The 26,127-nt window shown below is 34.6% G+C and overlaps 3 protein-coding genes across 4 annotated transcripts; 2 read left to right on the top strand and 1 right to left on the bottom strand.

Moving 5' to 3' along the window:
• The first annotated feature begins 426 nt into the window (after nt 1-426).
• On the top strand, nt 427-4,077 carry LOC142519003 (2-carboxy-1,4-naphthoquinone phytyltransferase, chloroplastic). 2 transcript variants are annotated; one of them, XM_075621877.1, is made up of 11 exons: nt 427-754; nt 1,379-1,628; nt 1,754-1,857; nt 2,112-2,183; nt 2,311-2,449; nt 2,527-2,633; nt 2,844-2,934; nt 3,007-3,045; nt 3,131-3,241; nt 3,350-3,448; nt 3,569-4,077. In XM_075621877.1, the coding sequence occupies exons 1-11, from the start codon at nt 669-671 to the stop codon at nt 3,701-3,703; spliced, it is 1,233 nt and encodes a 410-aa protein (XP_075477992.1). In that variant the 5' UTR covers nt 427-668; the 3' UTR covers nt 3,704-4,077. The 2 variants fall into 2 exon arrangements, with proteins under 2 accessions (XP_075477992.1, XP_075477993.1); XM_075621878.1 differs by having other exon boundaries at nt 430-754; nt 3,383-3,448.
• Nucleotides 4,078-9,376: 5,299 nt separating this feature from the next.
• On the bottom strand, nt 9,377-10,267 carry LOC142519858 (protein FAR1-RELATED SEQUENCE 5-like). Its single transcript, XM_075622877.1, has one exon. The coding sequence runs from the start codon at nt 10,265-10,267 to the stop codon at nt 9,377-9,379; it is 891 nt and encodes a 296-aa protein (XP_075478992.1).
• A 6,139-nt stretch (nt 10,268-16,406) lies between these two features.
• LOC142518217 (2-carboxy-1,4-naphthoquinone phytyltransferase, chloroplastic-like) lies at nt 16,407-20,281 on the top strand. Its single transcript, XM_075620952.1, has 10 exons — nt 16,407-16,544; nt 17,090-17,357; nt 17,517-17,620; nt 17,713-17,784; nt 17,880-18,018; nt 18,141-18,247; nt 18,345-18,435; nt 18,514-18,663; nt 18,991-19,056; nt 19,951-20,281. The coding sequence occupies exons 1-10, from the start codon at nt 16,414-16,416 to the stop codon at nt 20,077-20,079; spliced, it is 1,257 nt and encodes a 418-aa protein (XP_075477067.1). The 5' UTR covers nt 16,407-16,413; the 3' UTR covers nt 20,080-20,281.
• Nucleotides 20,282-26,127: the final 5,846 nt, after the last annotated feature.

Here is a 26,127-nt window from a genome sequence, read left to right as displayed (position 1 = left end):
GGACCGCCACCGCACAGACGTCGTCGGTCCTTCGTCGGACCGCCATCGCCGTCGCCGGACCACCGCCGGACTGCCAGCGCCAGAGTGGAAGAACAAAAAAAAGAGGAAGGACAATTTTGTCCTTTCATCAAAAATTTCAAAATTATCCTATACTTAAAAATCTTACCAAACATACTTCCATATATTATATTTCTACGACAATCATTTTCTTTATCATTTACATACTAATCATTAGTTTATTTTATCCTGCAACCAAACGCAGCCTAAGAGTATTATTTTTTATTGTGAATATCAGTATCCGTCTTACATGAGACTGTGAGAACTACTCCAAAAGATATTTTTATACATTATTTGAAAGTATTATCATTTTATTGTGAAATATAAAACTATGAAATTTGTAAAATAATTTTATTTGATTAAGGCTTTGGAAAGAGCAACGGAAATTTTGTCGTCGGGGATTCTCTTGCTTGCATCATTTATGGGCTTCATCTTTTCCCACACGCTACGCTTTTTCTTGATTAAATAATCAAGATTCTTTTTTTAAAAAAAATTTGCTTCGTTTTCAGCAAAATTAAGCATCCATCGTTCTTGAGCTTTAGACCCCATTTCTTCATATATATGCGCAACACCAAATTTTTGCCCAGAATCTTCTATAGCTAGTTGGCCATATGTCTGTGGCAGCAGCTTCCGTTTGGAATATGAGCCATGTATCTTGTTCCAAGAAACTCGTCGAATTCAGGCAAATTACTAACAGGTAAGTGCATGTTTCTCTATACAGTATCTTTTTATGTGTTTTTTTTTTTTTTTTTTTTGAATTTTTGCTTGTGCCCGTTGCTTGAATATGGCTGTTTCATCTTGGACATCAAGATTGAAAACATATGCGTGATGATGGAATTTATTTATTGTAAAGGATGGTTCTTGTAAAAAGTGAGCTTTCATTTTTCCTTCAATTTCTTTGAGGCTGTCTTTTTCCCACCTGGACTCAGCATTATTGGATAAGGTTATGTTGACACTACGATGAAGAGTACGATAATGATTAAAGATGTTAGATTTTTATATGGATGTTTGAACCAATCGACGTGGAGTAAAGTTTGAATAGATTATAGATTTTCATTATGTTGGATGTAATTACAATAAATTACAACGGTAATTCAAATAAAATGTTAAATAAAGCTAAATAGAACTCTAAAATCAAGTGGAGAAGTGCGCTTTACGGTACAATCGCCCTAGTTTTTTTGGTTAAACTGCACGAAAGCGAATTTCCGGACCAGTGTAGTAAATTTAATATTTTTGGTTCGATTTATTCTTGTGGTGTTTAGGGGAAACTTTAGAACAATTATTGAATTGATCCACAGAGTGTGAGACCTTCTAATTTCAGGACTTATCAAGCATCATCATGTCTTCCAAATGCTGCTCAAAGGCTACTATTATGCAGTCAAATGTCTTTCAATAAGGCAGGCATAAGGCAGTTAAAATCTGTTCGATTACGCCATGGGTTTCGATTGAAGTGTGAAGCTTTGTGTGCTGACATTCCTCTTGAAGGAAAGTGCGAAAATATTTCCAAAGCAACTTTGGTGTGGAGAGCCATCAAATTGCCAATGTACTCTGTTGCTTTGATCCCTCTCACTGTAAGTATGATATAATGTTTCTATACACACACTCGCACATGTACATATACGGGTTTTAATCATTATTCATTACTCGGTGATGTATAAATGTTGATTTCTTCGAATATTTTAATTAAAAAAATTAGGTAGGAAGTGCAGCTGCTTATTGGCAGACTGGCCACTGTTGTGCAAAGCGCTATCTGACTCTCCTGGTTTCTTCAGTACTCGTTATAGCCTGGCTCAACTTAAGGTACAAAAAATCTTGGAGCTGCGAAAAATCTTGGAACTTCATGTTATAAGTTTTCTATAACTACAAGCTTCACTCCTCCAAATTCAGAACCTCCATTTTGCCTCCTCGTCCAATCTTGTCCCTCTCGCCTGAATTCCTTTATCAGCCTCTGATACTTGTGTTATTCATAAAAATGACGCATGATTTTGGTGAACTTTTGCATGTTTATCTGATTAGTGTCTTCTTAAATGACTTTTACATATATGATGAAACAGCAACGACGTTCATGATTTTGATAAAGGTGCGGATAGAAACAAGAAAGAGTCGGTGGTTAACTTGGTTGGCAGGTGAGAATGAGTGGGCTGATTTTGGTTACCATGATCAACCTTAAACAGATTAATTGTCTTGAAATGCTATATCAAATATAATATACTGATAAAATTAGCTTATGATGTCTTAAATTGCTATTTGAAGCCGAACAGGAACTCATATTGTTGCTTGTTTGCTACTCGCACTGGGCCTAATTGGCCTAACACGTGTATCGATTGAGGCTGGAAGTCTCCGTTCTGTGTTGCTTTTAGTTTATGCCATATTTTGTGGCTACATTTACCAGGTACCAAACACATGAAATTTTGGTACAATTTTTGGAACCCAATTTTCAAATGAGGGCTAATGAATGTTTTGTCGCAGTGTCCACCTTTTCGTTTGGGTTACGTAGGGCTGGGGGAACCCTTATGCTTTGCAGCATTTGGTCCATTTGCCACTACTGCTTTTTACTTGCTTCAAAGCGGCACCAGGTTGTCGATTAGATGTATATTTGATGGAATTTGTGGTATAAATTTAAGAATACATTTGACTTATGAAGTTTTTCTAGCTAAAACATTATATAATACGGCTCATCGAAAGAAAACTAAAATCGTATTTTGAAACTATCATACCCAAATATTAAGTTGTTTCTGGCCAAATTCATTCTCACCTGGATGCTACTTCCCTCTGGCTTGACGTAGGGAGCTTGCAATATCTGCGACTGCCATTTCTTCATCGTTACTTGTTGGTTTTACTACGACCTTGATCCTCTTTTGCAGCCATTTTCATCAGGTATGCCCTGTATCTATCTCGTAGCTCCTTGTTTCAGATATCTTTATTAACTAAAGATAATTAAAAATACAGGTCGAGGATGACAAGGCTGTCGGAAAATACTCCCCATTAGTAAGTTCTTTGAAATGTTAAACCTCCAGAATGAAATGGTTAGCTCAACGAACAAATTAAGACATCATGTTGGATTCAACCTCAGGTAAGGCTTGGAAATGACGTGGGTGCAAAAGTAGTCAAAATGGCCGTGACGTCGCTCTATTCACTTTTACTTGCTCTTGGACTTGGCCAAGCTCTTCCTTTCTCGTGTGTCGTAAGTCGTTATCACTTCCGCCAAATCTTCTTTTTCATCTGTTCTGTGAGTCATCTTAAAGACGAACATTTTTTCCACATTTTTGCTACTTTCTCAACTTTATCACAGTCGTTCCTTGGTGATAGTCGTTTGCCGTTCCAGGTTCTTGGTGCTTTAACATTTCCGATTGGAAAATTAGTATCTTCCTTCGTCGAAAAGAACCACAAGGTGAGAACATTTTTCCTGAAGCACAAGTTCAGATTTATTACATAATCTAAAAAATCAGCAATCTTTTTGATGGTCGAAAAAATCCTTGGTCTATCATTTGATGAAATTTCGGTTTAATAGGATAAATCAACGATCTTTCTGGCCAAATACTACTGTGTGAGACTACATGCTGCATTTGGACTTGCATTAGCAGCAGGGCTGGTGGCAGCTAGATTATTTGTTAGAAAACAGCTCCCACATGCTATTATAATTTGAAATTTCGCGGCTTTTCGGGGTTCACCTAGTTTAATCGATACACAATCTTTCTAAAAGTTTTCGGAGAAGTTGCAAAACGGATGATCAGAGCTGTCATAGTTTTGAATGAAAAATGTTTAAAATTTTGTAGTTTTCAGAAAACTTAATAGTATCAACTGCCCCGTCGGAGTTTTTCGAATATATAATCAGTTGGAAGAGCTGCATGAGACGAAATTTGAGAAAGAGAGAGATACCAAGGAGACATTCTTTTATAGATTCTTGATTAGGTTGCGACACAAAAATGTAAGGCAAATAAAAGTAGCAATTCGGATTTGAACAGAAAAAAAGGTTGTTTTGATTATAAATTGGCTGACGAACAAAAAATATGATCTTGTTCGCAAATTTCTTCGTTTACGCTTTCGAATTCGTGTTTTTTTTCCCTTTTTAATATTTGTGTGCGCGTGCGTGTGTTTTTTTTTTTAAATTTATTTATAAATGAGCATAAATCATATTCCTTAGGCAACGTATTATCTTTTAATTACGTTGATTATTACATACTTTCCATTGTCGGATATATTTCTTATTTTTTTTATTATTACGAATTTAATCTCTATTGAATAAAACTAGTGCAAGTGTTTTCTTATTATTTTCGAGATTTTTCTTTCATTTTGTGTGAATAACATGTTAATCCTTATCACTTGGTGAGTGACGACAAACAGTCACGCACTCCATACATATAAAAAAAACATGCCCAAAAAAAAAAAAAGACATGCAAATGGACAAAAATGGTTAATCGTGGAACAAAGAATGTGTCTTGAATGATGCAAGAAGAAAAAAAATAATTTGTAGACTTTTTAAACATTTAATTGAGTTGGATTTTATGATTTTATTGAAAGGTTTCTATTTTATCTGAAAATTTTAAATTTATAGGTGCCCGACAGTTGTCTGTAATTAAAATTTAATTATTTTCATTAAAAAAAATTATCTCATTAGCAGACAAAGACAGTTAAAAGTTTCTAACTTCAATTTTTAGGTATTTGACTGTAATTAAATTTTAATAATTTTCATTAAACTTTTTTTTGTTATTTAGTTTGTGCAGTTAAAATTGCATTTAAAAAAAATTTGTAGACAATATACGCAAAAACTGAAAAAACACAATAATTTTCTTCTGGACTATGCACCATGCGGTTGTTAATTGAGATCTGCTCTAATTCTCGATGACACAGGAAGGAACATGAGTGGCGAAAAAAGTTCTAACCGATTGTGTAGTAGATCTAAGTCAAGAAATGGAAAAGACGAAAGCAACTTTGAAAAGAATTTAAAGTGTTATAATTGTGGTGAAACTTGTTACTTGAAAAAGAACTACAAATCAACAATAAATAATGCAAATGCTGTTACTGAGTAGGTATATGATGTTCTATTACTATTCATGGAAAAGCCGATTGGTTCTTGGGTTATGGACTCAAGAGCTTCATTTCATACCACTGATAATCGTGATGTATTCGATGGATACATCGTTGGATATTACAGAAAAGTTTTCTCAACTGATGAAAATATTTAGAAATGGTTGGCATGTGTGATGTCAGGATGAAAATATCAAATGGATATGTTTGAAAAATTAACAAAGTTAAGGCATGTACCGAATTGACAAGTAATCTGATCGGTGAGACAGCTCGATGACTAAGGCCATAATGTGATCTTTGGTGATGATTCCTAGAAAGTGAACAAATAAGCCATGATTCTTGCTCGAGTAAATAAAACAGAGACACTTTATATGACTTCAAGTTGCCAGGATACATTAGAAGCTATGGATGCTAGAGCTAATTTAAGTGTATGACATTATAGGCTTGGGTAAATGAGTGAGAAGGAAATGAAGATGCTTGTATCAAATGGGAAGCTACCAAAGTTAAAGATCGTTGAACACAAGTTATGTGAAAGCTGTATTTTTGGAAAACAGAAAAATGTCAGTTTTTCAAAAGACGATAGAGAACCGAAAGCAGCAAAGTTAGAGCTGATTCATACTGATGTATGGAGACAGTCTCTTGTGACATCCCTTGGAGGCTCAAGATACCATGTCACATTTATTGACGATACAAGTCGGAAAGTTTGGATTTATTTTCTGACAAATAAATATGATATTTATGAGATCTTTAAAAAATGGAAAGTCGTGGTTGAGGATGATACCGATTTGAAAGTGAAGTGCTTATGGTCTCATAATAGTAGAGAATATGAAGACGACGAGTTCAAAAAATATTGTGCAAAGAATGAAATCAAGATGGAGAAGCCATTCTTGGTATACCTTAACTAAATTGTGTAGCTGAAAGGTTAAAACATGACTCTGAATGAACGTGCTAAGAGCGTGAGATTATATTCTGGATTACTGAAATCAGTCTAGACAGATGTTGTTAAATCTAAAGCATATATGATCAACAGAGGATCTTCGGTACCGCTTGACTGTAGAATACCTGAAGAGGTGTGGAACGGCAAAGAAGTAAACCTTCATTTCTTGAAAGTATTTGGTTGTCTATCATATGTTCATAATGATTCAGTAAGCAAAACAAAACGATCCATAATCAAAAAAGTGTTTCTTTATTGGTTATGAAGATAGTGAGTTTGGTTATCGTTTCTAGGGTGACTAAAATTGGAAAAATTATTCGGAGTAGAGATGTAATCTTCAATGAGCAAGTTCTTACAAGGACATGTCAGACATTGGATCTGGAGATGAATGTCCCGAAATCAAGAAGAGTGATGAAGTGTCATTGACATATATTCCTATGAATGAATCAAAGAGCAGTAACCAAGAAGATGAAGAAAAAGCTGCACAAGACAATGACCCACAAACTCCAGTGATTGAACTCAGAAGATCTGTGAGAACAATTAGATCTCCTCAGAGATATTCCCATGCACTTCACTATATTTTGTTGATAGAAAAAGACGAACCAGAGACTTATGAAGAGGCACTGAAAATGATAAATCAAGCAAGTGGGAGTTAGTAATGGAAGATGAGATGGATTCATTGTCATCCAACCAGACGTGGGAGTTGACAAAACTTTCGCAAGGCAAAAATACATTACATAACAAGTGGGTGTACCGGTTAAAAGAAGAACATGATGGTAGCAAGAGGTACAAGGAAATACTTGTTGTAAAAGCTTTTCAGTAAAAAGAAGACATTGAATACACCGAGATTTTTTTTCCAGTGGTTAAGTTAACGACTATCAGGACTGTACTCGAATTAGTGGAAAAAGAAGATTTACATATGGAGCAGTTAGATGTAATACGACGTTTCTTCATGGTGACCTAGATGAAGAAATTTATATGAAGCAACCACAAAGCTTTGAAGTACGTGGGACAAGGGAAAATGATGCAAACTTCAGAAAAGTTTGTATGGTCTCAAACAAGCTCCAAGACAGTGATACGAGAAGTTTGATGGATTCCTGAGGTGTTAGGCTGATAATTGTTGTTATGTGAGAAATTTTGATGGTTCTTATATCATTCTACTGCTATATGTAGATGATATGCTGACATCATGAGCTTATCTGGAGGAGATTGATAAACTCAAGAAAGATTTATCAAAAGAATTTGCTATGAAGAATTTGGGTTCTGCAAAGCAAATCCTTGTAATGAGGATTTTAAGAGACCGAGTGAATAGAATCTTGAAGTTATATCAAGAATAGTACGTGAAAAAGGTTATTAACATATTTAATATGGATGAAACTAAACTTGTAAGTACTCTTTTGGCTAGTCATTTTAATTTAATCAAAGCACAATCATCATCGACTACAAAAGCTGAATACGTTGCAGCTACAAAAGTTAGCAAAGAGACGATATGATTTAGATCATTTCTAGATGAATTGGGTCAGAAGCTTGAGGGGACACATTATGCTATGATAGTCAGAGTGCTATTCATTTATCAAAAAATCTTTTTTATCATGCTAGGACAAAGCATATACAGATTCGATATCATTTCATCATATCAGTACTAGAAGATGAAGTCTCGATACTTGAGAATATTCCTAGAAGTAAGAAACACGTCGATATGCTCACAAAGGCTGTTATCATTGACAAACTGAACTTATGTTCAACTTCAGTTAGAATCTATACATAAATGAGGATATATGAGATGCCGCATTAATAGCGTGAAGACATGATTAAATTCAAGTTTTCATGTTGGAGAAATGGTAAGTGTGATGTGGCACATTTTTTAATGATAAAGGATGCATTTTGTCAAACCGTGTCAAATTTGGATCCGGATCACCTACAATGGTGGTACCACTGTAGGTGATGCTGTGCCCTTTTATTTTATATTTTTTTAATTTTTTTTTCTATTTTTATTCCCTCTTTTTTTTTTCTTTTGTTTTCCCTCTATTTTCCTCATTTTTCCCTCTTCCACAAATATTAGCCAACAATTTTATATGAAACAATATAAACATTTTTATTATTTTATGTTAAATTAATAATTTTTTCATTAAAAATTACTATATTAAATTTTTACATGTGAAAAATCGTATTATTTTTTTCGAATTTGATGAGTATTATTAATTTTATTTTTCAATGAACAAAATTTTTAACAATATAAAACTATTAGCATGTTAATGCTTAAATTAAAATTTAGAACATTTCCATCATGCAATATCAAAAACTGAAATTCAACACCATATTTCCATCAAAAATAAATAATTCATACGTTTTGAGACTTTATTTCAACTAACAATATTAATCGGCTATTTTTTAAATAAAAAACTACTCAAGAGCATTATTTCAAAAAAGTATTAACAGTAGTAAATTTACCTCGACTCTCAAATTTGTTTTTCTTCGTTTTGCTTGAAGTTCTACCCAACTCTTCAACTTTCTTGACTTTTTCACACTATTTTTTTTCTTGAATCCTTTTGCTTGTATCATAGAAGGTCCTATCGATGATGTCCTGACACCACCATTGTTGTCTTGGCTCACTTCAGTCAAACGCATTTCCATGACTTGCTTGATTAGATCACACACCGAATTATGCACAAAAGAGAAAGTTGATGGGTGGACAAAGGCTTCGGTTGCCAGTCTTACGAGCATCATACAAAGTTTTCTATACCGTTCTGTACTTTCTCGTTTAGGATCTTCTTCGACTTCATTGCCCATACAATCGTGTACCACTCCACTCCTAGCTTTTCTCGTCCATCTATTCAAGATATATTGCTCTGGCAGTTTTTTTACGTCCTGCACATCATATATTTTCACAGCATGACAACACAGTAATCCAGTCATCTCAAATTTTCGGCAACTACATGAAATCATCTTTGTGCTAGGATTAAATGTTACCCTCCATTTTCCTTCTTTATCAATTCGCCCGACAACATATTCAAATAATGGTTGAGTTTCATTTTTATATTTTATGTAAGCAGCTGCGAACAAAACACACTCCACTTGAAATAGATGAAAGATAGTGAGAGTATAAATTTCAGAAAGTTGACGCTACATAGGAGAACTCTCTAGCTTTAATCTCGGTAATTTTTGGCGTGTCTCAAATTCACATCTTAGCTCATTGTACCGTTTTTCCTCCAAGACCCGTTCGAAGTGCTTAAAAAATTGCATTATATCTAAGTCGGGTTTCATACAACTCTTGATATCAGAATTGACACTTTCACTGAGTTGTGTGCTCCTCATACCAAGTGTGAAAGCCTTGTTCATGTAACAAGCTGCCCATTTCTACTTTATATTGTAAGTGGATTGCAGCCAGGTGTTTTCTTGAATATTATATTGTTCTAGTAGAATACTCCAAGCCTCCTCGAATCGGGTCTCATCATCAATGCCATACATGCATATCTTAAAATCAGTTAAGAAATGAGAACCATCTTTCATCAAGTTTCCCAAGTGTTTGATGCCATTTTGCATCAAATGCCATGTGCAAAATCCATGAAATACCTCAGGCATCACCTCCAGTAAGGCCTTTGCTATAGCTTGATCCTGATCAATGAAGATAGTGAGAGGTTTTTTTTGCTTGTGTGCCTCTAAAAAAGTTTCAAACAACCATTTAAATGATGATGCAGTCTCATCATACAAAAGTGCTGCACCAAAAATCACCGCTCCTCTATGTTGATTGAAACCTGAGAAGATAGCAAGTGGTCGGTATGCACGATTTGTACAATACGTGGTATCTACTGACACAACATCACCAAAATACTCATAGTCGATTAGCATTCTCGCATCAGCCCAAAAAACATTAGTTATCTGTTCTTCCACATCCATCTGATTAGCATGGTAAAATGATGGATTTTTAGATAATTGTTGTTGAAAATATCGCATCAGACAACCAACTTCCCCATATACCATACTTCTTTGTCTTTTAGATCGAATATAATTTTTAGCATCCAACATTGTATAACCAAGACCATCTATTCCCCCTGCATGCTTACTCATCAACTGAAAATTTGATTTTTTCTTAAGCCCAACATCCTCTGCCAAATCAATCTCATAGGCTTGAACTTCTGTAATTTTACGTTGGGAAGACAACATATGAACTGTTTTTTGAAGATGGAGTGAGTGATTATACTCTTCGATAAACTCATTATATTTACTATCCACAAATGTGACGTCCATTCTTACTTTACAATTTGTTCGAGTCTCAAGCCGAGAATTAAGTGTCGATGAATTTCTTTTGTCTTTTTTACGAACACCTTCCTTGCAACAAACATATTTATACGAAGTTATAAATCAGTTGTTCTTGTTCTTGTTAAAATAATGCTTCCTAACTCCAAATCCAGTTTTCCCACCATATTCAACCCGAAACTTCCAAGACTCGTCTAGACTATCAAATTCCATACCAATCTTAGGCTTGACTTCGATATTTGAACTAGAATCCATCAAGAATATGAAAGTATCAATAAATTTTTTGGCTTGTTTCAGTCTCAGTTTTCAACGACGGTGACAAAAAATGCAATAAATTTCTCTGTTACATATTAAATGCAATAATTAATAATAAAACAGTATTTTTCTCAACTAATTCCAAGAGCAATAAGTCAAAACGCAATAAGTCAAGTACGTCAATTGTAATCAGTGTCAATCAAAATTCTAAACCAGGCGAGTCGTGTCATGTACAAGAGAACGATGAAATAGCCTAATTGTCTTGTTGATCTGCATGAAGTATTTTGTATTGCTCCATATTCACTCTACTAGATGTAAAATTCGTACAAAATTCATATTCAAATGATATCCTTAGTAGTGGTAAGTATAATATTCTTACTAAAAAAAAGTAATTTTAGATTAGATTATAACAATAATTCTTTTTCTAATATTTTACTAACTATTAAAAATACATCAAGACCAATTTTCTAAACAATACAAAAATGATAGGAAAATTCATAATTTAAAATCACGATATATTCTTCAATATTTTTTTTATAATTATTGATTAAATATTTGATACATATATAATCTACTAATCTAATATAGATCCGAACCATATATATTTTTTTAAAAAAAATTTAAAATAATGTTAAAACAAAGCCATAAGCAAGAAAGCCAAGAAAAATTTATCATCCTTACCTAGAATCATTGAATATCATGAGCTAAAATATAATCTTACATGGTTATACATGCATACATATATATACAAATTATATATATCACACACAAATCTCCTACAACGATGATATTTAAAGGTAGCATCGGTAACCGCAAGCAATACACACAATTAATAAGAGTTTCAGATCAATAACACCATAAAAATACAAACCAACAATATCAAATAAAAAATTCGATAGCCAAACAATTAGGAAAAGAATTAGACATTTAAAGAAACAAGAAAATCGAACCTTGTATGTTATAGTATTTTCTTTAAAAATAAAAAAAAAATCATAAAATTGAGTGAGAGAGAAAAAAAATGAGAAGAAGAAAATAGACAAAAAAAGATGAGATGAAATAGCCGAGAAGAAAACAAAACTGTGTGAATAATATTTGTGGAAGAAGGAAAAATGAGGAAAATGGAGGGAAAACAAAAGAAAAAAAGAGAGGGAAAGAAATAGAAAAAAAAATAAAAGGGCACAGCATCACCTACAGTGGTAGGTGATCCGGATCCGTCAAATTTGGTTGGTGGTTGCAATTTATTTATTATTAGAAATTTGAATTTGTTTTCAAAACTGTAAATGATATGCATTTTACAAAATAGTGTTCAATTTACAGTACAAAACCGAATTATCTCGACCATGTATATGAATTAATATTAATATTTTATTTCATAAAATTAAGTATTGAACAGAACAGTCATTATAATATTGAAAGAACAACGTACGAGTAAGGTCCGGTCCAACCACATTTTTATGTTTGATAAGGAGAAGTCTGATGTGTTGAAACAAAGACAATTCAGCACTTTTATTCGTTCCACGTACCATTGCATCATCTTTTTTTAAGATTTACCGATGGTGGTAATCACATACTCTTTGACCTAATAAGGTAATGAGCATGTCTCTTGTGAGACGGTTTTACGAATCTTTATCTGTGATACGGGTCAATCCTACCTATATTCACAATAAAAAATAATACTCTTAGTATAAAAAATAATACTTTTTCAGTGGATGACCCAAATAAGAGATATGTCTCACAAAATACGACCCGTGAGACCGTCTCAAATAAGTTTTTGCCTAAAGTAAATCGGGATATTTATACAAATACGTAAGATTCGAAAGAAGATACAACAAACGACACCTAAAGCATATCCTTACGATATTTAAGTGAGAATATTCATTCACACATTCGGCATTCGGTCATCTTAAGTTTCAAGTCAGTCGGATTAATTTTCCATATGTTGATTTAATATTTCATCCCAAGTTTGAATTAGTCATGAACGAAATATATATAAATATATATATTTATTCAAACACTGCGGGTCGTTTAAAATATAATAACCAAGATATAGATACGTCGTGTTTGAACCAGTTTTTATATATATATATATATATATATATATATATATATATATATATATAAAATTTCATAGGAATGAGTAACGACGCATGTAATTAAATATGAACTATTTAGAAAAGAAGGAATATTATAATAAACGAACATAATTTAAAACAGACGAAGATAATTTAAAACAGACGAAGATAATTTGTTTTCTCAATATAGTCAATATGCTAGCGTAACTAATCACGTCAAGAATTCGAAAATTGAATATTTTGAAATAAAATTTAAAAAATTAAAGTTCTTTGTACGTAAGAAGAATAATCAACAGCTGGCTTTTAAAATATTTATTATAAAAAATTTCATCCTAATATAATATGAAGCGACGGTTGTATACAAAACCGTTGCCTAATAAATTAAGCGACGGTTCATTAACGACCGTAGCGACGGTAACACAAACACCGTCGCTGAAATAGCGACGGTTTTTGAAAACCTGTCGCTATTTTGCGACAGTTAGAACAGACCCGTCGGCATTTTGTGCGATAGGATTTTTGACCGTCGTCTTTAGCGACGTTAATGATTATGTCCGTCGCCACATTAGGCGACGGGTATTTTATCCGTTGCCATGTGAGACGGTATAAAACTAGACCGTCGCAATAGAAGACGACAATATATTACTAAAACGAGACCGTCGCAATAGAAGGTGACAATATTTTTTATCCGTTGCCAATAGCGACAGTTAAACCATAACTATCGCCGATCTCTGTTAGCGACAGTTTGTCTAAAACCGTAGTCAAACCGTCGCTACAAATTTTTTCTTTCAACAATTTAGTAATCGTTCGTTGACCCGCGATTCCACCTCCACCACTTAAGTTTATGAAATTTCGTTATTCACATTAACGTTACATTAAGAAAAATCGATATGATTCATTTTTTATCAACATCACAGGAGGAGATGGAACGCTACATGGCTGAGTCGATGAAAAAAAATCAAAGCTGTCCCAGCCCACAGTCGAGGAACAGCATATTCAAGACTGTGGTTGTGGGGAAGAAGAAGGGGGGGATGTATAGGTGTGGGTCGATGGCCAGCACCTTATATCAAGATGAGATGGCTCCGGGTCGATGTGTTGGGTCATCGGGTGTCAGTCAGTCGTCGGAGAACGCCATGCTGAGAGATCGCATCCCAATCGCCGTTTCCACGTTTTTTTCTGATTTTTTTTACAACATTTGTATCAAACACTTGTATTATTATTTGTAGATTAGTAATATGGATTACATTTCTCAAAGGGAATTTTTTTGAAAAACAAAAGCGACGATTAGGCGACGGTTTTTGTTAACCGTCGCTTTTAGAGACGGTTTTATTTAACCGTCGCTAATAGCGACGGTTGTAAACGCGACGGTTTTGGTAAAACCGTTGCAAATAGCGACGGTTCCATATGCAAGCGTCGCTAGTCTCGCTATGGTTCTATATATACCCAGGTTTGCGAAAAATTTTTCAGCGATTTGCTCCTTTTTTGAGTTTGAGGTCTATCAATTTTTTTCATGTTTTTTTTTTTTTTTTGTACTCTAATTTTTTCGTATTAATTTTGTAGATTTGCTCGTCGGTGTGATCTTTCCACGTTACGTAGATCTGCATATCTTCGCGCACGTCAGGGTTTTAAAGAGTTTTTTTTACAGAAAATTTAATATTTTATTTTTGTGTAGTATTTTATTTATGAAATTTTGCGTCGTATTTGGATTAAATACCGTCGCTTCATGAAATTTTGCGTAGTATTTGGCTATCGAATTTTTTATTTGATATTGTTTGTTTGTATTTTTATGGTGTTATTGATCTGAAACTCTTATTAATTGTGTGTATTGCTTGCGGGGTTACCGATACTACCTTTAAATATCATCGTTGTAGGAGATTTGTGTGTGATATATTTATGAAATTTTGCGTAGTATTTGGATTAAATACCGTCGCTTCATGAATCTACGGTTTTTTCAAAAAAAAAAAACGTCGCTTATTATAGCGACGGTTTTCGACGGAACCGTCGCTTATTTTTGCGACGGTTTATGACAAAACCGTTGCTTATTAGAGCGACGGTTTTATACAACACTGTCGCCTACGTTTTTTGAAAAAACGTCGCTTATTTTAACGACGGTTTGTTTATAACCGTCGCTTAACTTAGCGATGGTGTTTATGTTAACTGTCGCTACGCTAAGCGACGGTATTCTTAAAACAACCGTCGCCATATTAAGGACGGTTATTGAGAAACCGTCGCTATAGAAGGCGACGCGACCTTCCGTGACGGACATGTAAACCGTCGTTAAAACCGTCGCCATACCCTTGTAGCGACGGTTTTGACCGTCGCTAACTTTTTTTTTTTTTTTGTAGTGATCAGACATGATATTTATTTATTAATGAAATTATGTGACAATCGAACGTGTCATTTGGTGCAAATTTCTTAATTGATAAGGTTTTACATAATTCTACTCCAAAAAATATATATAACACAACAAATTTGACTTCTTTCATGACAACGGTCCTCATCAGGCATTAGGATCTTGTTCAACCTTCTTAACTCGTTCACATTTTCTATGAAAAATAATAAACAAATTAGGTAAATACAAAATACCAAAACGGTCAAGATAGTACAGAAATGAGGATAATATTTTTCAATGTGATATTTCGAAAGATCGACAAAGTTAGAAAATCAAGTTTCAGAAGGGAACTTTTTTTTGTAAAAAAAATATAAACACAGTAACTTACATGAAACACTATACAAACAATAATAAATTCGATAACGTTAAAAAACATGTCTCGTTTTTTTTTACCGTCGTCGGATGAATACTTTAGAAGAGTAGGGTCGAATAAATCATTTCAACAAGTTCCTTTAGCAATTAGTCGGATAGTTGGAACAGCGGGGGGGGGGGGGGGGGGGGGGTTGGTTTGGTTGGGGGTTGGATGAAAAGAATGATTTACTATTTTATTAAATCACATAAAATGAATAGATTTTTCTATAAATTATATTTTGAAAGAAGTGGATGGATTACTGTGGTCTACTAACATGTTACAAACCAATTCAACGAAAATTCTAAAATATACGGCGCGATGGAGTGGACTTCCTAATCTATGCACGACACGACCGAAACTTTGATTCCATGTTTTTTTTTTAGAATATTAATTCTAATTAAAAAATTTAGGGTTCTGTATAAAAATAAAAATTACGGGGGTAAAAAAAAAAAGAAACAAAACAAGATATCAACGTATACAAAAACTTGTGTGACATGGTCTCACGGGTCGTATTTTGTGAGATCGATATCTTATTTAGGTCATCCATGAAAAAATATTACTTTTTATGCTAAAAATATTACTTTTTATTGTGAATATCGGTAGGGTTGACCCGTCTCACAGATAAAGATTCGTGAGACCATCTCACAAGAGATCTACTCGTCAACATATATGATATACGCAAGATATGGGATTGTTTTGTTTAATGTTTACAATCGATATTCTGTTAAATATACTCCGATCGACTCTTCAACACTTAATTTCATTAATTTTTTTTTTTGAATTGAAAACATTATTTCCACAAATTTTTATTTTAAATTCAAAAAATCAATTGAACATGATATATTAAAACATAAGGAAAATATTTTACTCTATATGTAACGTATATCGACCCAATTACGTATATATATTATCAGTGTATTTATTATTCAAATCCATTTTACTCGAGGATGGACTTTAATTCTTTGCATTTTTTTTAAGACAAAGTTGGACTTTTGGTTTGCACATTAATTATGAATCGGTACAAACGAGTCTTTACATGTATTTATAGGTATCACACTACATTCATGTGATGTTCATATCTTCTTCACTTAACTTCTTCTTTTCAGCAATGGCAGCAACATCTGTTTTCAAAGCTAATAATGGGTTTGGTGTCACCATGATCAATGAAGGGTGCCGTCCGATGAAACACAGAATAGCAAGGCAAGTCCAGTTTACAATTACCACTTAATCTTCTCCATCATCTTCCAAACAAATTGGATTAAAAAGTTTGGATCATTTGCACTGTTCTTTAACTTCGTAATATCTACACAAGTTTTTGTCGAGGGAATATTTCGAATCTAAATAAATGAACTCCAAGGCACATATACAACGTTTTTTTTTTTTTAAGAAATGTTTTCTTCCTCGTTTTAGTCACATGGATATAAGAAAAATTTCTCTGAGTGTATATATAGAAACAAAATTTGATTCAGAACATACGCGACTCTTCATGAAACAATGTATTTTTTCATGAAAATGAATCATGAAACAAGATATTGTTTCCAAATAGTTGCCTTACCCCTTGCGAAACGATTGTATGGTTTTTGAATAGCTTTTGGGTCGATCCCCGTAATTTTCAGAACATCCCCATAATTTTCTCAGCCGTAAATTTTGTTCGTTATCAACAAACTAAATAAATTATGAAAAATTGTTCTAACATTTTTCACTTTCAAAGTAAAATGGGTGCCTTGTCTTGTCTGTATTTTCAGGTACTATTCGAACTTGTCGACGCAACATTTGATGCAGAGGTCATTCGGCAGCTGCAACAAGGCATACACGGGTCTGTTGGCCTCAAAAAGAAAAGCTACACAACCTCGTTTTATCCTAAAATGCACAGCCGAGGTTGCAGATTTGAAACTGCTGAATAACCCTCCAGTTGAAGAAGAAAGGGTGGCCGGAGAAGAATTGTCGAGATCGACTTTGATATGGAGAGCCGCCAAACTACCTATGTACACTGTTGCTCTTATTCCAGTACTTGTAAGCTTCCGCCAACATTGTTCTTAATTAATTCTATGTTGCCGGCTGAGTATAGTGTTCTGCTGGTTTACAGCAATCCTATCATTATAATGTATGATTATTGTACCATGCATTCAATATTATTGTTTTATATCTTACAATTATGTGATATTCGAACAGGTGGGATCCGCAGCTGCATATCAGCAATCGGGCCAGTTTTCGTTCTGGCGCTTTTTGGTGTCGTTGGCGTCTTTTGTAATCATTAATGTTTGGGTCAATTTAAGGTTAGATTCATCGAGCTTATGATTCTGCTGTGTTCTTGATGACCACTTTCGAATTATATGGCTTGATCAGTCTGCTAGCTATTTTTCTGCAGCAACGATGTTTATGATTTCGATACTGGAGCAGATAAGGATAAGAAAGAATCCGTTGTCAATCTCTTTGGCAGGTTAGAATCACCCAGTTTCATTTTCTTGATTTGCAAATTTTATTTCTGTGACGATTTAACTGATGTGTGTCTTATATTACTATCCATATATCTAGTCGCGAACTCATCAACACTATCGCTTGGTCGTTGCTTGTTATCGGTTTCTTCGGCATTTCATGCGTGGCTGCAGCCGCTGCGAGCGGGCGTTCAATAATACTAGCGGCCTTCGCTGCGTTTTGCTTCTTCCTTTACCAGGTAAAAGTATTATGAGTTGTATCTCTTACCAGTTGAATTTTCTATATTAAGTTTTCCTCCTAAACCGTTTGATGCGAGTTTTTTTTAGAGTGGAAATAATAAAATTATGATGTGATGCGCAGTGTCCACCGTTTCGTTTGAGTTATTTTGGCGTGGGAGAGCCCTTACTCATGCTGGCATACGGCCCACTCTCGACCATCGCCTTCTACTTGCTACAAAGCCGAACAAGGTACTATACTTTCGTTTTTCAAGTTCGTGCATGCCCTTAAAATTTTACCACTCGAGGACCCGTACCTAATGTAGACTAATCAATCCCACGATGTTAGCGAGCTGCCGATATCGGGGACGGTTGTTTGGCCATCACTTCTGATAGGTTTTACCACAGCCCTGATCCTTTTCTGCAGCCATTTCCATCAGGTTCGACTCCGACTCGGTTTCTCTTTCTTTAGCACGATGTATTTTTTGTGTGACTTGAGGTGTGCCTGAATATCTCAGATCAGCGGCGATAGGGCTGTCGGGAAAATGTCCCCTTTGGTCAGGCTTGGGACTGATAAAGGTTCTAAAGTGGTGAAATTTGGCGTTGTTGGGCTCTACTCGCTTGTACTGGCTCTTGGATTGTTCCATGCTCTTCCTTTTCCTAGCGTTGTATGTGACCACGACTCTTTCAACTGCATGTTTCACTTATGTTTTCCGGTCCGTGGACAAAAAAAATCCTTAGACAAAAACTTGTATGAGACAGTCTCACGAGTCGTATTTTGTGAGGCAAATCTCTTATTTGGGTCATCCATGAAAAAATATTACTTTTTATGCTAAGAGTATTACTTTTATTGTGAATATCGATAGAGTTGACCTGTCTCACATATAAAGATTCGTGAGAGTGTCACACGAGACATACTCAAATCCTTATTCCAAACGTCGAAATCCATGTTTTCCATTGTTTTTTAAATAAAATGTATCCTTTTTTTTTCCCAGTTTCTTGGTTTCGTGACCCTACCGGTGGCCAACTTAGTGGTTGGTTTTGTTGAGGAGAATCACAAGGTTAGTATATTCATGCTTTAACTATTACATATTAGTGTTTATGTGCACGCTATATATTAATACATATTAAATTATTTGTTTTAAAAAATAATTTTTGTCTAAAAAATTTATAGATATATTAAATTAAAACTTTAAAAATGTTTTTTTGATTATATATATAAATATACAGTTTATGGTGATATTATTATTTTAAAATTCAATATATAGATAAAGGTAAATATATAATTTATCAGGATAATATAACAGTTTTAGATAAGATACATATTTATTAAAATATGTTTTTACGATTTTTTATCAAATAAAAATTGAGTATTTTTTTAATTTGAGAAGGGTTATTTTTGGTTTATCAAAAAGAACGTCACATCAAGATGTCAAAGGTAGATACACTAAATCCCTCAACTTCAATAATGATTATATATATAAATGTATATTGAAAATTGTATTTTTGGTCTTTGTGTGTTTGTATATTTACAATTTTGGCGATCTGTATTATCAAATTTCAGTCTTAGGACGTTATATTTGATTTTTTGGTAATTTTACTCTGTTTTTACGACATGATACTGATATGACACAAGTACGATACTGATGTGATGTGTCTAATATCAAATCAGTATTCCCGATGAAAACTGAATAAAATCACAAAAAATCAGAAAATACAATATTAACACTGAAATTTGATAGCATAGATTATCGAATTCGCAAATAAGCCATCAATGATCAAAATTGCAATTTTCATTTATATATAATATCTATACTAATTTATTTACTAATATATTTCTATGATAATTTCTTAATAATATAAAATTTTATCATACATAAATTTATATTTATTTTGAAATGTAATATTACAAAATTTTGATTCTACTTAATAAGGTTTATCTGTGAAATGAACAGGACAAATCGAAGATCTTCATGTCAAAATATCTGTCTGTGAGATTGCACATTGTATTCGGTGCAGCATTAGCCGCTGGATTGATGATTACCAGAATGCTTGCACCTGCTTCTGCTAAGCTTGTCCTCTAACTTTTTTAACTCCCAAAATTATAAATTAAATTCGAGTGTAGTATATTAATAAATATATTAATTTTGATATTCCAATGTCTGTGTTGGAGACCCCATGAGCAAATATATATGTGAATGTTGTTAAAAATATTTAATATATTTCACAAAATGTCGATGTGATTGGTGTTATTAGACATATGAAAGATACTGAGAATTTGTAACATCTTGAGTTAGCCGATGACTTATAGCTTATCTGATATCAACGTCTCCAGTTTGGTATGAGTTTTTTGACTCGAGACTTGCTCATAACAAAAATTTTTCATACTAAAAAAATTAACTCGCATGCATTTAGATATCTAACTTTAATTTTATTTACCATGACTCGATCCATTATCAATATAATAAGTTAAGTAATTAATTCTAATTTCATCGTGGTTAATTAATTATTAAAGTGAAAAATACTAGTTTTAGATTTTCAAATAAATCTGGGAATTTTCGGGCTGAAAAAAATTAAAAACTTGAGATTTGGATTTTTTTATGATAAATAACTTTATCAAAATAAATATGTCGAAAAGTTGTAAAATGAAACTTTTACTCATTTTTTTTCTGTTAAGAAGTTGGCCCTGTGCGTGTGTGGGAGACCTTGGAATTAAGTATCAAGAACGAAGGAAGAATATCGATTCACTCCGGTCTGCCAATGACTCTCCTATGTCAAATGCTTGAATATAAATCTATAAACAAGGCATCGTCATATCAAGAGAGCGGTTGCTAACTACTTTAGGAGTTAGTTATTCACATATATAAAAGAGGGTCAAGCTTTTGTATATAAGGAGGAGTGAGGGTTCATAATGCTAGACAGAGAGTTTTCTGTAAAATACTTCTTCTTGATTTCATAGTGGATTTTCTATTGTTTCCGGCTGCCGTGGACGTAGGTTGAAAAACCGAACCACGTAAATTCCTGACTCATTTTATTTTGTGAATGATTCTAGTTGATCGATTGCATGTTACTGAGTTCTTCATATACGGAAACAAGAGTGCAAACAAAGTGAGATAATCGCTTCGGTCAAGTCTTCAATCCAGAGAGAAATTGTGGTCAGATTGTGTGATCTTGAATCAATAAATTATTTTTGTGTTATATGCTTGTCTTTTTTTTATGTTTTTTTTTGTAATTTTAATCATTTAGGTTATAAATTTTAGTTTTAGTATGTTATTTTTTTTGTTGTTTATAATTTTAGTTATTTTTCGACTTGGCGTTGACATGAAACTACTGTAATGTTGATATAATATTGATGTGTATAGTGTCATATCAGCGATCTCAATAAAAAAATTAAAATTATAATATTAAAATTGAAATTTTAATGAGACCGATAAGTAAAATAACAAACCAACAAAATTGTAGGACTAAAATGAAGTTTTCCCAATTATTATTAATATTATCTGAAAATTACAACTTTCGGTCTCCTAGTTACATGCAATAACGTAAAAAGCGTAGGAAACTTCGAATCCAAGAATTTCCCATCTCCTCCATCTGCAATCTTAGTTATCCCAATGCATTTATGGGCAAGAAAACTGTAGTGAATAAAATCAGAACTAACGCTGTATGACAAGAACCCCGACTCAAGCACCAACACGAGAACCGTAAGATGCCAAAAACCACACACACAGCAGAACACAAGAATTACAGTGGTTCGATCAATACGATCTACATCCACGGGGAGGAAAGAACAATATATTGAATAAGATCAAGTTACAAGGAGTTAACAAGACAATCTCAATGATCCCTTCGGTTTCTAGCTACAATCACAAAGAACCACAATTCACTCTTGTATGTCACTTCTTCTCGCACAAGTAGATACACTCTTGAATTGATATCTCAGCCCTCTTCATATATATAGAACGCCTTCCTTCTGAATATATCTATATATATCTGCTGATCCTGTATATGTGATCTCTAGCTGCCTTTTCGGTTTCATTTCTTGATTCCTTTTTGTTTTGTAACCAACTTCTGTTAAGTCCACAAGGCAATCATATGGCATTGACTTCTGACTCAGCGGGAGTTGTACATAGTCTACAAGAATTTATCAACACCTCTGAATTACAATTCTCCACCTTGTTGTCAATTCTCATATCAACATTAATTGCTCTTCCTCCTTCTGAGCCTTAACTTCTAAGGCTCTGTCTCTATTTTTAACTTAATCAGTTCCAGGCAATAATGCAGCTTATTGAAGGAAGCACCTTAGTAAACATGTCAGCTGGATTATCATGTGTACTGATTTTCACAACCTGTATCCTTCCTGCTTCAATTACTTCTCGCACGAAGTGTAGCTTGACATCTATGCGTTTTGACCGTTCATGAAACACTTGATGTTTAGTTAGATGCACTGCACTTTGATTGTCACAATGAATGAGTATTGCTTTCTGATTAAAGCCCAAATCTTTCAGGAACCCTTGGAACCAGATTCCTTCTTTCACTCCTTCTGTGACAGCAATGTACTCTGCTTCCGTTGTGGATAGGGCCACCACTGGTTGAAGCATAGACTTCCAACTCACTGCTGTTCCATACAAGGTAAACACATAGCCTGTCAGTGATTTTCTCGTATCAATGCTGCCTACAAAATCTGAGTCCACATATCCTGTAAATAACTCATTTGATTCTTTTCTGTCAGTAAATGCCAGGCCCATATTCGCTGATCCCTTCACATACCTTAGTATCCACTTAAGTGCCATCCAATGCTCCTTTCCTGGATTAGCCATGAATCTACTTACTAGGCTGATTGCATAAGCTAAATCAGGTCTGGTGCAGATCATGGCATACATTAAGCTGCCCACCACATTAGCATATGGTATGTCTTTCATGTATTTTCTATCTTCTTCAGTGCAAGGACTTTGATCAGTTGAGAGTTTAAAATGATTTGCTAATGGGTTTTGCACAGGCTTAGCATTATACATGTTAAACTTGTGCAAGACCTTTCGTACATATCCAGTTTGAGTGAGGAAGAGTTGTTTTTCAGACCTTTTCCTTGTTATTTCCATGCCTAGAATCTTCCTTGCTGGTTCAAGATCTTTCATTTCAAACTTTGAGCTAAGTTCTGCCTTCAAACTTGTGATTGCACCCCTGTTTTGGCTGGCCAGCAACATATCATCAACATATAGGAGTATATAAAGGTTCTCACCACTTAACAACCTTTTATGGTACACGCACCAGTCATACTCACTTCTTCTGAAATTGTTACTCATCATGAAATCATCAAATTTCCTATACCATTGCCTAGGGGCTTGTTTTAAGCTATATATTGATTTCTTGAGTTTGCACACCATTGGGATATCAGCCTTTACTTCAAACATTTCAGGTTGTCGCATGTAGATTACTTCATCTAATTCACCATGTAAGAAAGCTGTTTTGACATCCAACTGATCCAGTTCTAATTCCTCCTTAGCAACTATGGATAGGATACTCCTTATTGATTTGTGTTTAACAACAGGTGAGAAGATCTCGTGAAAATCCACACCTTCAGTTTTAGCATAACCTTTAGCAACAAGTCTGGCCTTGTATCTAGGATTTTCTACTCCTATGATACCTTCCTTTTTCTTGAATATCCACTTTGGTCTAATGACCTTTTGCTTGCTTGCGGTGGGTACTAGTTCCCAGGTGTTATTCTTTTCGAGTGATTCAACTTCTTCCTTCATAGCACTCAGCCAATGTTTGTTATCCACAGAGTTCATGGCTTCTCTTAATGAGGCTGGTTCATTTTCTTCAATGAGAGAAGCTGCTGTCAAAGCAAAAGAAACCATATCTTCATACCCATATCTCTGAGGTGGTTTTATAGCTCTCTTCTGTATGTCCCTGATCAATTGATACTCATGAATGTTTGGGGGTTCTTGATTCTCTTCTACTTCATGATCAGCTTCAGGAGGGAAAGATGATAGCTCCACCTCAACTGGTGTGACAGTGGGTTCAAGAACTTCATTAACAGTTGAGGTGGTTGTTTCATGGTTCATTTTCAAAGGAAATTCTTCTTCCTTAAATGTCACATCCCTGCAAACAAATGTTCTTCCTTTTCCAGCTTCTATGCACCTTAGTTTTTATCCTTTAACACCTTCTGGATAGCCAAGGAACATGCACTTAATGGCTCTTGGTTCAAGTTTTCCTTGCTTAACATGGGCAAACGCTGTGCATCCAAAAGGTTTAAGGTAATCTAGTGATGGTGGTTTTCCAGTCCACTTTTCCATTGGTGTAAGAAATCCTAGTGGAACTGATGGGGATCTGTTGATTAGATAGCTTGCAGTAACTACAGCCTCGGCCCAAAAGACATTTGGTAACCCTGAAGTTAACATCATGCATCTCACACGTTCTAGGAGTGTTCTATTCATTCTTTCAGCCAAACCATTCTGCTGTGGTGTGCCAGGGACTGTTAGACGTCTAGCAATCCCTTTGTCTTGACAGAATTTATGAAATTCTTTAGAACAATACTCCAATCCATTGTCTGTTCTTAAGAGTTTCACCTTCTTTCCAGTTTGGTTTTCTTGAAGTGTTGTCCATTGTTTGAACCTGTCAAGGGCATCACTTTTATGCTTTAATGGGTACACCCAAACTCTCCTGGAATAGTCATCAACTAAGGACATGAAGTAATTTGCACCACCTAGTGAAGGCTCCTTAGAAGGCCCCCACAAATCTGAATGCACATACTCAAGGGGTGCAAGGGTTTTATGCACAGCCTTGGTAAACTTGACTCTTGTTGCTTTGCCCTTTATGCACACTTCACAGAATTCTGGTGGCGTGACACATGACTTAGTTATTAGTCCCTGTCTACTTAATTCTTGCAGGCCAAGATCACTAATGTGGCCTAGCCTCAAATGCCACAAGTTTGTGCCTTCAGCAGATTTTGTAGCAAGAGCAGTGGAATTGACAATAGTATTACCTGAGAGTACATACAGACCATTAATTAATTTGCCATTCATGAGCACAAGTGATCCTTTTGTGACTGTAAGCCTTCCATTTTCAGATTTGAAGGTACATTCTTTCTTGTCCAGTGCTCCAAGAGAGATCAAGTTCCTCTTTAATTCTGGCACATATCTTACCTCACTTAGATCCATTTCAGTGCCATTACGGAGTTTGAGTCTTATAGTGCCAATCCCTTCAACCTTACAGGTCTTATTGTTTCCAAGAATCACTTGTCCTCCATCCGATTTCTGGTATGATTCCAAATTGATCTTGCTGGGACACATGTGGAAAGAGCAGCCACTGTCCATTACCCATTCATCATCAGTTTTCTGATTTGAAATACAGAGTACCTCTGCACTTTCATAGCCATCTTGAACGACTTCTAGTTCACCATGGATTTTGAAGTTTTCTTGGCCTTTTTTTCTTTCTGGACAATCTCTTCTATAATGACCTTCCTTGTGGCAGTGGAAGCATTTGCCCTTTATTGTTCTATTCCTTGATTTACTCCTTGGTCTGCTCCGAGGTTTCCTTTTATCATTTTTGTACTCAGGCCTTCCACGCACCATGAGACTATCTGCAGTTGATAGAAACCGATTTTCAATGAGTCCATCAGCTTCTTTGGATCTCAAGGCCTTTTGTACATCATTCAAGGACAATGAATCTCTAGCATATTTCAGGGTTTCAACAAAGGTTGCATAGGACTTTGGAAGGGAGTTCAATAGAATGATCGCTTTGTCCTCATCATCGATCTTGATTCCAATATTTTCAAGATCAAGTAGCAGCTTGTTGAAATCATCAACATTGTCTGTTGTAGTTTTTGTTTCACTCATCTTGAATCCAAAAAACTTGCTCTTTAAGTAAATACGATCTTGTAGGGATTTGGTGAGATATAATTCTTCCCATCTTTTCCACAAGCCGGCTGCTGTTGTTTCTAATGAAACTTCTCTGAGCACTTTATCATCAAGATGTAGAGTTAGAGTGCTGAAAGCTAATTCCATTTGTTCACTCTTCTGTTCCTCTGAAAGAGATTCAGGTAGGTTCTTGAAACCCCCCAATGCTTTTGCCACCTTCTGTTGAACGAGGATGGCATGGATTCTTCTTCGCCAAATCCCAAAATCTCCTCTGTC

The sequence above is a fragment of the Primulina tabacum genome, chromosome 11 (assembly GCF_025594145.1).
Source record: "Primulina tabacum isolate GXHZ01 chromosome 11, ASM2559414v2, whole genome shotgun sequence".
Classification (NCBI taxonomy): domain Eukaryota; kingdom Viridiplantae; phylum Streptophyta; class Magnoliopsida; order Lamiales; family Gesneriaceae; genus Primulina; species Primulina tabacum.
Note: the sequence above shows the minus strand (reverse complement) of the source record. Positions and strands in the feature narration are given on the sequence as shown.

Excerpts from the sequence above, each read along its gene's own strand:
- LOC142519003 (XM_075621877.1), top strand. The coding sequence starts at position 669 with ATGTCTGTGGCAGCAGCTTCCGTTTGGAATATGAGCCATGTATCTTGT. Across the intron at positions 1,858-2,111 it reads ATAGCCTGGCTCAACTTAAG|CAACGACGTTCATGATTTTG; the intron begins GTACAAAAAATC and ends ATGATGAAACAG. Across the intron at positions 2,935-3,006 it reads TTTGCAGCCATTTTCATCAG|GTCGAGGATGACAAGGCTGT; the intron begins GTATGCCCTGTA and ends TTAAAAATACAG.
- LOC142518217 (XM_075620952.1), top strand. The coding sequence starts at position 16,414 with ATGTTCATATCTTCTTCACTTAACTTCTTCTTTTCAGCAATGGCAGCA. Across the intron at positions 18,436-18,513 it reads TCTGCAGCCATTTCCATCAG|ATCAGCGGCGATAGGGCTGT; the intron begins GTTCGACTCCGA and ends TGAATATCTCAG. Across the intron at positions 18,664-18,990 it reads CTCTTCCTTTTCCTAGCGTT|TTTCTTGGTTTCGTGACCCT; the intron begins GTATGTGACCAC and ends TTTTTTTCCCAG.
- LOC142519858 (XM_075622877.1), bottom strand. The coding sequence starts at position 10,267 with ATGGACGTCACATTTGTGGATAGTAAATATAATGAGTTTATCGAAGAG.